The sequence below is a fragment of the Bos grunniens genome, chromosome 8, assembly GCF_055505025.1.
Source record: "Bos grunniens cultivar Pamir isolate PY7600 chromosome 8, Bosgru_T2T1.0, whole genome shotgun sequence".
In the NCBI taxonomy this organism is placed as follows: Eukaryota; Metazoa; Chordata; class Mammalia; order Artiodactyla; family Bovidae; genus Bos; species Bos grunniens.
The window spans coordinates 23,400,106-23,412,720 of record NC_141172.1 but is presented as its reverse complement, the minus strand read 5'-3'; the positions used below and the strand labels follow the sequence as shown (position 1 = coordinate 23,412,720).

Below are 12,615 nucleotides of genomic sequence, written 5' to 3'. Positions count from 1 at the left end.
TAGTGGGCATATACACTTCATTGAGAAGCATATATTTAGGAGAGCCAAGAAAAGAGTCCAAGCACTTGGTGGACTTCGGGGTCCTTGTCTTGTCTAGTGGTCTGTGTGCTCCGTAACTGTAAACCCTGGGACTTGGGGTGATTGTGTAACTAATGTGTGCATCTGCTCAGTTGTTCAGTCGTGTTTGCAACCCCATGGCCTGTGGCCCACCAACCTCCTCTGTCCACGGAATTTTCCAGGCAAGAACACTGGAGTGGTTTGCCATTTCCTACTCCAGGTGATTTTCTGACCCAGGGGTTGAACCCACGTCTCTTGCGTCTCTGGCATTGGCAAGTGGATTCTTCACCATTGGTGCCACCTGGGAAGTCTTCTTCTTAATAGACAGTCCAAAATATTAAACATTTAAATGCTTCAGAAAACCTGGTTTATTATATTTAATTTAACTTTGATAGATTAATAGGAGTTGCTTAAGTGCATAGGAAGATTTTGTTTTTTAGGTTTGTAAGTCTGTTAGGCTTTTGGAGTGTTTGAGAGAATCATGTTAAATGTGTAAACTATAAAAAGTTCTTGAGGGAATTTAAATCATAAATGGGATAGTTATTTAGAATTAAATCTTTTAAAATTACCAGTTAGTAAGCAAAAAAAAAAAAGCTGCAACTTCTTATTTTGATCTACAAGTAATAGGTTTATACAAGACTTTTTGAAACAATAACCCTGTATACGAGACAGCAAAACAGACACCGATGTATAGAACAGTCTTTTGGACTCCGTGGGAGAGGGAGAGGGTGGGATGATTTGGGAGAATGGCATTGAAACATGTATAATATCATATATGAAACAAGTCGCCAGTCCAGGTTCGATGCACGATACTGGATGCTTGGGGCTGGTGCACTGGGACGACCCAGAGGGATGGTATGGGGAGGGAGGAGGGAGGAGGGTTCAGGATGGGGAACACATGTATACCTGTGGCGGATTCATTTCGATATATGGCAAAACCAATACAATATTGTAAAGTTAAAAAATAAAGTAAACAAAAAAAAAAAGGAAAAAAAAATAAAGGCTTAGGGAACACTAGGCTTTTGAATTTATAATTTTCAATATGTTTAATTAATTAAAACCCAGTTGTTAGAGTAGTCCTTTCAGTTCTCAAGATTCTCTCTGAAATTTAAAAATCAAATGACATTAATCAACACTCAGTAAATGGTTGTCAAAATGAACAGTAAGTCCTGATTGCCCTCTGTTCCTTTGAATCCTTGCAGTGAAATGTCTACAATGGTGTGTCAATTTCTTGAGATCTTGAGAGTTTCAATTAGCCAAAGGTAAGGATTATTCCAAAACAACACTTCTTTTGAGTCAATAGTTTTATTTCTATTACTTTTCACACCAGGGAGACTTAGTTACATAAAGTGAGATATTCTATGAGTTGATTACCAGTAGTAGAAGCACAAAGGTGTGGAAAGTGTAACATGAACACAGTGAAGAAACGCCCTTTTTCAGAGTGAAGTCCATGTGACAGAAACATATTATTCCAAACAGCCTATTTACAAATAAATATAGCTTTCAATCTATGTACAGACATATTCACAGAGGATAAACTGATGCAAAATTTCCATACGTCTTGTCAGCCAGCGAAAACTTGCTCATATTGAACAAAACACACACAGAACGACAAAAGTAATTTGGAAGTGCATCGGCTGGATTCTTGTAGGGGCAAGTGCGTCTTTAAAATGGAGGTGAATGGAGGAAACGTGAGATGACATCTATCCCTAAAAAGACCCTTTACAAAAATGGCATTCTGATATCTGTAATATAACCTGTTCCAGAAACAGTTTGCAAGTTCTAGGCCAAATGCCTATGTTGGGGTCAATGTTGATAACCTGTTCTATGTTTTAACATGATGCAAAGAACAAAAGTATAATTTACCTCTCCTTTAGTGCTAGCAGCCACTTCATTAAACCAGGAAGGTAGTTTTGGTTACTCTGTGATGGCTCTTTTGAGACTGCAGATTGCTTGGAGATGGAAGCTGTTGCTTCTGGAGTTTTTTTTTTTAAAGTGGAGCAGAAGAAAAACATCCAGGCTAGACGCAGGGCACACATATGAACTCTGTGCAGGGTTCAACAGAATTGTATGCCAACAGAGGTCCCCTCGTCCAGATGGAGAGTCTCTGCACTTTCAAGAAACACTTCTGACCACAAAACAGCCCCCAACAGAAGCATCATCGCCTCCAGGTCCAGACAATCTTTCTTTAGGGCAAATGGCCAATTAAACATAAAGTTCATGGGGCTGGTCAATTTAACACACTTATTTACTCTGTATGGATAATTTAGGTACCCAGGTGGTTGATATTTCTAGGCTTTTAAGTGCCTTTTAGCCATTCTTTTTAGCTTTTACTCAAATCATATAAGAAATTCTGTTGAAGTATAACATTAAAGTTTTCAGTTGTGGGAACATCTGTATGTATACGTATGTAAGTAGTCTACCATACTGGGCCAGGAATTATGTAGTTTAGCAGAAAAGAAAAAAAAACCCAATGCATTATGAATTCTTCTGTTTTACATGTTTTCCCAAGGAAGGTTTATAATTTAGGCAGAATAAATTATTGATAAATTGTATATCTCTATTTGCCATTTTTATAAGGGAACTTCTTAGACCCATCCTGTATTTATATAAGAACTCAAACCTTAAATTTTCCAGGTGTATATTTGCTAATTATCCATTTCACTCTTCTTATGGGTGAACCTTGCTTTACATAACAAATGGATTCCTGAAAAACAATAAATCTATAACTTAAAAAAGGAAAATATTTCCAGTATAGTATTAGAACTTGCTATTTAACAAGCTATTTTGAAAGTGAAGAATGTTTTTGTGAAATGAAAAATTTCTTTGATTTTCAGTTTTATTAAAGTACACATCTAAACTTTATCAGTAGATTAGGATTGTCTAGAACAATAATTATATGCCTTAAAAAGAGAACAGATAAACTCCAATTTACAACAAACAATACAAAACAGGAATGACTCATGGACTGCTTATTGATTGACTATATTCAGAAGCCCTGAATATATGTATTATTGGTATTTTATGGCTTTAATTAAGACAATTGTCTCTTATGAAGTACTATAAAGTGCAATATTAAAAAATTAAAAAACCCAAAAGGCATCCATTGTCCTTCAGTTTTATCCTGATGAGAAGAATTAGAGATTTGTTTAATTAAATGGCAAAGAATTTTCTACTCTTAATTCATGCATGTAATTTCATCCTTAAAATTATTTTATTCAGGGATTCAGGCAGGCTTCATCCACACATTCATTCTTTTTCTTTTGTGATGACATGATTTAAAAAATTAGTATTCTCTTTTGTTTAGTTGAGTGCTTTTCAAGGACTATCAGTCTCAAAGTCTTAGTTACTTTCAGATCCACTATAAAGGAATGTGCAACCTAATATGTGAGAATGCAGGAGCAAGTTCCCAGCCTTTTGGTGAACTGCAGCCCATTTTCCCGGGCCAGGACACCAGTCAACGATCTTACAATTCCCATCCAGCCCACCACACAAGGAAGTAAATGTGCTGCAAGACTGGGATATGAGAGGCAGTCCAGTCATTTCCCCCGTTTCCTATTGAGAGCAAAAATGCAAATTCCTTTTGGTAAATCAATGCAGGTAAGTGTAGATCCGGAGTTTCTAAATGATCTCCAGTGCTGTCTCCCCCATTCTGAGTTCTTAATGAGTGTAGGATTGTGACCTTAAAGACTAAGTGCATGAATTTGACCTCACCAGAGCCTCAACTTTTCACCAGAGGACAAATGCCTATTAGTACTTGTTGAGTCCAGGCCCTCTGGTGCTCTTAAGGTGTAGTTGAGATTCTAGTCTCTTGTGGTGGTGAATTCTGTACACATTTTAGTATCATTGAGGAGGAATTCCCCACCCTGAAGAAACAGTTGATTATAAAAAACATAAGATGCTGGGGACCCAGGGCTAGCATTTTTCTATCTTCACCTTAAAGCAAAGATGAAGGAAAAGCTCATTAGAGTTGCCAGGTACAAGTGAAGCGGGGAGGCTGGTGGTGAGAACCTGGAAGGGGAGTAAGCACTCAGCCCAACCTAGAGTTGAAGATTGGAAGTGGGATTAGAAAGAAACAGATTGAAACTTAGTAAGGCCCAGGGAAGAGGGACTCTTGGAGGTAAGAACACTCAACCAAATGCACCCGAATGCCTTGCAGAAAGATACGAAGTCAGGGAACACGAGGTTAGTGTGAATTAGCAACGAAGTGCGAATTTCTAAAAGGTAAGGGCCACAGAGAGGTCCTGAAACGGGGGCAAACACTGGGTCTGAGGCTGTCCTTCCATCTTTTTCATACCTCATACTTGTGTCATGATTAGTCAAAAGGTTCCTGATTTCAGAGCAACATCAAGCATCTTAAAGGCTTAGTAGAGAAGAATTTAAAAATTATTGAGGGTTAGAAAAAAAAGACTCAGAAATAAAAATCTAAAGATACTTTGGATGAAAATAGAGAAAGGGTCCCATAGTGGTGACTCCCAGCTCTGTAGGGGTAAATAGTGAACAGTGCCCAGATGTAGCTCTTTTCTGCTGAACAGACGAAAAAAAAAAAAAGGTAAACTCATTTCCCTGGGGGGTCAGGGGTGAACTGGAGGAAGACTTCTCTGACATGATGGCTGTCAATGTTAACAGTTGATGGGTCTGGGTTATACCAGGAACATCAGTGCTAAGGATTCCTCCTACAAAGGGGCTGTCGTTTGGATCAGGGTGATAGGTTGAACAAGCTCTCTTGACAGAATTAAACCTTTGGCAAACTCAAGGTAAATTCCATGGAACTCTTTCAGACCAAAGTCTTTTACTTCCTTTAAAAAAATTCTTTAAGGTGTTTCAGTCTGTCAATCAATCATTTAGTGGAAGGGCTTCGGCTTAATTTGGTGTTCCATAGCGTCTCTCACTATTTGTTCACTGATTTGAATAGAGCTGTCTATCCAGTCACAGTTACAGGCTGATTTTTCTAAAAAACCTGGCTGACTTGGGGATTTCTGGGTCCTGTTGCCTATTCTCACTTTGTTTAAAGAAAAGTGTCACCAAAGACCATGATGGAAACCAGGGGGTGCCGGGCAAGGAGATGCCCCGGGTGGGAGGGAAGTGGGGAGAGTGGCAGTGAGCACACTGTTTACGGGCATCGAGGTGGAAAGCGTGCACGACTTCCTCAACAAACAGGAGCGCACCTGTGTCTTCTACAGTCATCTAAACGCTCACGGCGATATCTGGCCAAAGTCAGTGCCATTTTAAAGCTCCCCGTGAAGTGGGGGGAACACAAGCGTGATCGTCTCCTGATAAGGAAGGAGTTCATCTGGCTTTGAGTATGTCTTGCTTGCTTTTCTTGTCAGCTAGGTATTTCAAAGAATAGGAAGCTGTGGGATTAAAAAACTAAACACAAAGCTACAAAGGCAAGGAGCAGTAGAGTGGAGGCCCTTACCTTTCTTCCCAAGGCATTCTTGACAGAGAACATTTTTTTTTTTCTGGGGCTCTATGTAAACTTCTTTCAGTGGGAAAAAAAAGCCTGAAATTTGTCATTATTTAACACTATATATATATATCTCAACAGGACACTGGCTTTCTTGGGGATCCTAGTAAAAGTAAATTAATTCTCCATTTCTTCCTTTTCCTTATTATTTTGCACTAACTCTCTTCATGACCAGCCGTTACCTACTAATTGAAGACAGTCTTTCTGAGGGAGGTTCAGGAGTTGAGGATAAGTCTTTTAAAAATATTAAGCCAAGTGGTTATGTAAGATCTGGCTTAGCAAGTCTGGACATTAGCTTCTGAAACAAGTTTTCAGGAGACAGTTGATTTTTCCAGAAATCACCATGAGAACAGGTTTATTTCTTCTAGAACAGAGCTGCTACTTGGAGAAGTACCCCACTCCAGTACTCTTGCCTGGACAATTCCATGGATGGAGGAGCCTGGTAGGCTACAGTCCATTGGGTTGCGAAAAGTCGGATATAACTGAGTGACTTCACTTTCACTTTTCACTTTCATGCATTGGAGAAGGAAATGGCAACCCACTCCAGTCTTCTTGCCTGGAGAATCCCAGGGATGGGGAGCCTGGTGGGCTGCTGTCTATGGGGTCGCACAGAGTCAGATACGACTGACGTGACTTAGCAGCAGCAGCAGAGCTGCTACTTACAGCCACTTAATTATTAGAGTAATAATCTGTCCAGGTGTAGGGAGCATGGCATGCTTTTAATCTTGTGTGTGTGTGTGTGTGTGTGTGTGTGTTGTTATATGTACAGAAGAAAGCAGATTGAAGTTTTCTGAAATGCTTGGATTCAGATGGGCATTAGACCCATGTCAGATATGCCAATTAGCGATTTCAGCAGAGTGGTTAATATTAGTCCCATCTTTTCCAGCTGTCTTTCTGGCCAGCAGCTTTAGCTGCTGTCACATCCCTGGCCAGCTTTCTGTTAAGGTGGTCTGGGGGTGGCAGGGCTCCCCTTGACAGCTCATTCCAGTCACAGAGGAGTGTAAGAGCTGTAAGCAATGGTGGGGAGAGGGCTTAATTTCCCTGCCCAGCAGGGATGTACATTAATATTATCAAATGTCTCATTGGCAAGGCAGCTGTGTTTAGCCGAAAGGCCTCCAAACACCTGAATCACGTCTTCCCTAGAAAATAAATTATAATGGCCCCTGTCAGCTGACACCTGTTAGAAGCCTTACAAAGCATTTTCCCCGAATATGAAACAGTTCCCTGCCTCTTTTTATAATCTTCTGGGCAAGGCTTTAGGAAATTCTGCTGCATCGGCCAAACTGATAACATCCCTCTGCCTTAGTCTCTGCATGGCTGTGTTTTCTTGATCTGCCCCGCCTGGCTCAGCTTAGATTTGGGAAGCTGCCTGCAGATCGTCTCATCTCCAGCCTCAGTTCTTTAGGGTCTAGTCAGGTTCAGAAGGCAGCTGGACTCAGCATGGGCATTCCAAGATGCAACTGAGAAGGTTCTTTTTGAGTATTCTCAGCGCGAGCCAAGCTGTTCTGTCCTGAGCCTGCCTAGGGTGTCAGGGGAGGTGACAGCAAGCAAGACCTGCTTGGTTCACTGCAGGTAAAGGGAGCCACTTGGGGACAGCTTGTTTATTTTAGATCAAACAGTAAGAGGTGGGCTCTTGAATTTTTGATATTTTATACCCTGCTCCAGAAAAGCAAAGAGGGTATCGGTACTCTCAGTTTTTTCCCCCTGTACTTTTCCATCGTGTATTCTTTGCCTCTACATCCACATTAGCGGTACGACTGGCGACTTCTCTAAGGCTGTGAATCTATATTCTTGGGGCAAGAAAATATACAAGAAAGGTGCCTATGTGGATGTTTGGATGGCCTTGTGGACAAAGCACACCTCATGCGAGCAGGAGGAAATGTTCCCTTTGGTCACTGGTGTGCATGTCTTCCCTTTTCCTTCACTAAGGCAAACTTTGATGCTCCCTGCTTTTGAATTCTGAATATAATTGGGTCAGAGGGTGATGATGTAAGTGATATACAGTGTACAGAGAGATTTGGTATGAAGATACATATGTATTTATACAGGCCCTAGGGATGAGCTACTCAGAAAACCATGTTGTGGAAAGTTCTTTCTTATAATTATGGTAATAATTCAAATGCTTTTAAAGATCCACTGTTGCACCTATAGTCTTCTCTCTGGGTTTAGCCAAGTCCAGCACAAAACCTCACAGACACCTTATGGGGGACAGACGCCTGCATACCGGCAAGCGAGTGGACACGCCACACCCTTGAGGTGGGAAGTGGGCTTGGAAATAGCATCTTCTCAAATGCAATCAATTTTCATGATTGACAACACTCCTTCAGAAGGGAGCTCCCAGGTAAGTCAACGCTTTCAGGCTGCTTGTATGAGTCTTCACCGTGAGCTGAGAATGAACAGGACAGACAGACAGGAGGCAGGGAAGAGCCAGAAGAACAGGGTTGCACCCAACACCTCTCATCCTTTCTGGATTTACACAGTTTATCTGCTGCTGAGTCAGTCACCTATTCAATCCTTCTTTCACACAACAAACCAGTCAATAATATATATTTACACAACAAACAACTCTGCTCCCCTTCAAGTAACACACAGGGAAAGCCATCAGAGTGTCTAACTCAATGTTCACTGGTTCCTTCTCTTTCAAAGGAATCAGCACAAATTCTTGTCTCAACACAAAATCCTGCCCTTGAAGCAGGATACCTGGATCTCTCTCTCATACAACTGACCACTCAATTTTGCAAAGCTGGAGAGACTGGGAAGCTGGCCTTTTGGGCCAGCATCTTGGCTGCTGCCATTGTGGCTTCTTGCTTTCCCATTGGGCCTCGACTCGGAAGAGCAACAGTGGGCACTGCCTGTGACTGCTGTGCTGTGTAGGGTGAGCTGAGGTTTTGTGGAAGGAATGCTGAGCTTGATCTTGATCTTTACTCCGTTGTGAGCATTGCATTCTGTCTCCCTGTGTTAGGAGGGATGCGCTCACAGCAAGATCATAGCAGCAGCACTGACACAACAGACTGGGGAGAGGAAATCACATGGAGTAGTCCTCAGACACGGGGTGTGCCCACTTAGATGTAGGAGGGCTACACGATAAGGGGTGTCTTCTATTTACTTTCAAATGATTATAAGGATGCAAGGTTTGGGGAAATGAAAAACTGCATATTTTTCACTCATTTAGTCTGCCTCACCTTTTTCTCTGTTGGTTTTATTGCCATAGACCTGAGAAATCATATAAAGTGTCAAACAGAACTTGTGAGTACTGAATGGATGAAATGAAAATGTCCCATGAATGCTCTGGAAATCAGAACCTCAGAGTGACTGGCTTGAAGCCAGTGTAAAGAGGCTGTTGAGCATAGTCTGCAGTGCACTCTGTGAGCTGGAAAGACTCCCTGGTGGGGACCCTCATGGCAGGAGAGACCAAGTCCTGGTCCTGGAACTACCAGACAAGAGGACCCAGAAAACGTCCTGGTGAACAAACACCTTTCCAAACAGCTCTAAGCTGCCTCAGTCCACGCAGTACCGATCCGCGTCAATCTAGTTCTACTGGTTGGAGGAGGAGTGATGTCTTTCTTCAGCCACTGAAGCCCTTGATGACCACACTGGAAGATGCTTTAAAGAACCACACCGTTAGGGAGCAAGTTCCACTGAGCACCTCTGCTGGATGGCATTTCTTAGTGCATATCCAGGCTCTCTTGGCAGGCATTTTGATTATACATCAAGCACCTTAGCATCAAGATACGTCTGAATGACAATTACAGCTAAATGTGCCCCCTTCTTTGGATGATAATGGGACATGCATTGGAACAATATAGGTTCAGTTTATATAGTTTTGCTGTCCTAGAAGAGCACTAATTTGGTTTGCAATCATATTTTCTACTTGCATGCTGGGGCACTATATAAAAAAACAAACAACCTCTCCCAAACCCAACCCTGGTCACCTCCCCCTTGTCCCAAACCAGCATCTGCCCAACCTGGGTTTTACCTCCAGATGTCCCAATAACCCTGTGGGTTTCAGATAGTGTACCTCAGTTAGATTGGGCAGATGGTCTTCCCAGTTTGGCTTGTGGGAATGTTTTGGAGGGCTCATATTAGGTTCTCTATGGACCCTTTCCACCCAGCCCTACCTCCTGCAACATATATTCCTTAAACAGCCGTCATACCAGGCAGAATCCCAATATGTCCAAGGTAGGTTGAAGTTCACAGCAATGATTCTCTCAGCTCACCTCTTGCAGTTAAGAGGTAAAGCTCAGACTGAAGGTTGATGCCCCTCTTCAAATAGGTACTAGAAATATATTAGAGCTGTCCCTGAAAAGATGCAGTTGTATTCATATATATATATACATATGACTTCATATATATATATATATATATATATATATATATATATATATATAAGTTTTCTTTGTGTCTGTATACAGGTATAGACTACTCTCTAGGTGTGGAAGGAGAGGTATCAGTACAGGAACAGGCAGGGGTGTGTTCAGGTGCATCTATATATAATATGTATATTTTATATGTATATATATCACTTTTGTCATTGTTTGCATCATTATGACGAATATACCTCTGACCAGCAAGGAGTACCTGTCAGCGATGCAGGCTGAGAAGCCCCAGATGCGGGGATCTGTTTGTCACTTGCATGGAGCTGCTGCAGGAGGCAAGGGTGGGAGCAGCCCCATGAAACGAGCTGGCCCTGCGCAAATCCATCCCTCGTCAAATCCGCCAAGGAGGGACGCTCAGAAAGCCCCGGGCTGTGGGCCTGCTGCCTCTTCTCCGGAGGTCACAGAGCCTACAACCCAGAGCGGGGAGGGACTGTCCATGCTGTTGGCTCAAGATATGGCTTTTCCTGCTAGATGGAGACAGGGCACACGAGGATTCTGTCTTCCAGGAGGACGCTGACCACCAGGAACACAAAGTAGAGGCCGAACATGATGAAGCCCAGCACTTTGTTCATCCGCCATTTGCAGAGGGCGATGGAGAGGATGACGAAGAGCAGCATGATGAAGAGGAGGACGATGGCACAGAAGAGCCCATTGCTGCTGACGGCCACGGGCTGGAACCTGTGAATGACCGTGTAGAGGAGCCAGGGCAGCGGGAGCCTGTGGGGAGAAGCAGCGTAGACGCGGGGCATAGTCAGACACGCTGAGGAAGGCACAGGATGGAACATGAGCTGCTTGGGGTCTGATCGGAAACCAGTGTCCTGTTAAGTTCACCATGACTCGCGCCTGGTTGGCCCAGGCGATCATATATGGAAGTCAAGTGACCTTTAAAAACCTTTATTTCCTGACAGAATGAGGGAGAGCAGAGAGAATTTGTTCTCTGGTTAAATAAGATCAAAGGTTGCTGCAGGTGATTTCTTTTTTTTTTTTCACTTTTTTTATTCAATTTTAATTAAAAAAAAATTATACATGTGTCTGAATTTGATTTGAAACAATTTTTTTTTGGATTCCTTTCAAAGACTAAAGTGTTATCCTTAGCCCTAAGGAGATGAGTTGGAGGATGTGTACAGCGTGACAGGAGGAGATGATAAAATGTTGAAAAGGGTATAGAAATTAGCAGTGAAAATGGCCAACTTATTATTGTTTAAATGGAGACAGAGACTGACAAGGACACACGCACGCACACATCCAATTCTGGTGAAGCTGCGGTTGACAGAACTACAAACAGGTAAAAACCCTTTGGGGCAAATACAACATTTTTAATACTTCTGACCTATCAGTTCGGTTGTCAGGGATCAAGCAGAAGGAATAATTCAAAATGCAGAGGCAACTTGTTTCAGAAAGATGATCATTCCAGTGTTACTCTGAGTAGTGAAACATCAGGACACCTTAATCTCATATAACAGGCAGTTAGTTAAATAGCAAACTGTTAAGTCAATGTAATGTTATATAGCTATTAAAATCATAAACTTAAGATGATACAGGCAAATGCCCATGATATGATTCTATAAAAAGGATACACATAAAAATAGCAATTTAATTTCAATAATGAATTAGAGAGGTGTTGGTTTGTATTTATGTTTTATATATGCTTATATGTTGGCTTGTATTATGCTTTATGTGTATTTCTAAATCCTTTACCTTGAGTATGTATCAAGAAGAAAATGCTTGGGGCTGGTGCACTGGGACGACCCAGAGGGATGGTATGGGGAGGGAGGAGGGAGGAGGGTTCAGGATGGGGAACACATGTTTTAAAATTATTAAATTAAAAATTAAAAAAATAAATAAATAAAAAAAAAAAGAAAAAAAAAAGAAAATGCTACCAAGACTATGGAGAAACTGTTACACTCAATATATTGCTAATAATATTGTAAATTGGTATAAATTCTTGGAAGAGACCTTTTGGAAAAATATACTACATCAATAGCCATTGAAATATTTATAATCTTTGATCCATCAATATTTCTTTAAAAATGTACCCTAATAAAATAATTTAAAGAGATGTTTCTCTTTATAAAGTTTCATAAAACACTCATGCTATCATAAAACTGAAAAAATACAAAGGTCCTACTAAAGGGTAATGGTTAAACTGAAAGTAACAAGATTGAATATCTTGAAGCTGTAGAATATTAATTATGAGAGCTATGAAGAAACTTAGAAAAATGGCTGACTTACTAATTTACTCGAGGCCTATTCTTTGCTAGGCATAAATGGCTTTAAAATGGAAAAATAAAAGCCCTCCAACAGAGCAAAACTGATTATTCACTAAGAAAACTTTGTGAAATATTAAGAGAAAAATGCACAAAAGTTAAATGTTTGGGGGTACTAGGATTAGGGATGATTTTCTTTAAACCTCCATTTAAGTTATAACATAGGATGATTTTCTTTAAACCTCCATTTAAGTTACAACATATGTATAAGAACAGTGAACAAAAAGCATTTTGTAATTCACTAGAATACTTTTTGAAAACATGATAAATATATCTCAAAGAACATTTCCCATGTAAGATTTTCTCTTTTTATACTACAGAATATTTTCTTTCTATTTGTACAAGGTATTGACCAAGAAAACTACTTTAAATGTGTGGGCAGTAGAACTGAGAAACACTTGTTTATACCAGGGATGTCCCTCTTTTTAAAAATACACCTTTTCAGGCA

The 12,615-nt window shown here is 40.9% G+C and overlaps 1 protein-coding gene across 5 annotated transcripts in view; it reads right to left on the bottom strand.

Annotated features, from left to right (window-relative positions):
- Window positions 1–1,346: 1,346 nt before the first annotated feature.
- The window catches only part of SLC24A2 (solute carrier family 24 member 2), a 292,853-nt gene continuing 281,584 nt past the window's right edge, over window positions 1,347–12,615 (bottom strand). For all 5 annotated transcript variants that reach the window (XM_086414937.1, XM_086414940.1, XM_086414939.1 and 2 more), the window contains one exon: window positions 1,347–10,617. In XM_086414937.1, the coding sequence (XP_086271063.1) occupies window positions 10,368–10,617 (250 nt within the window). In that variant the 3' untranslated portion in view covers window positions 1,347–10,367. The remainder of the gene's footprint in view (window positions 10,618–12,615) is intronic.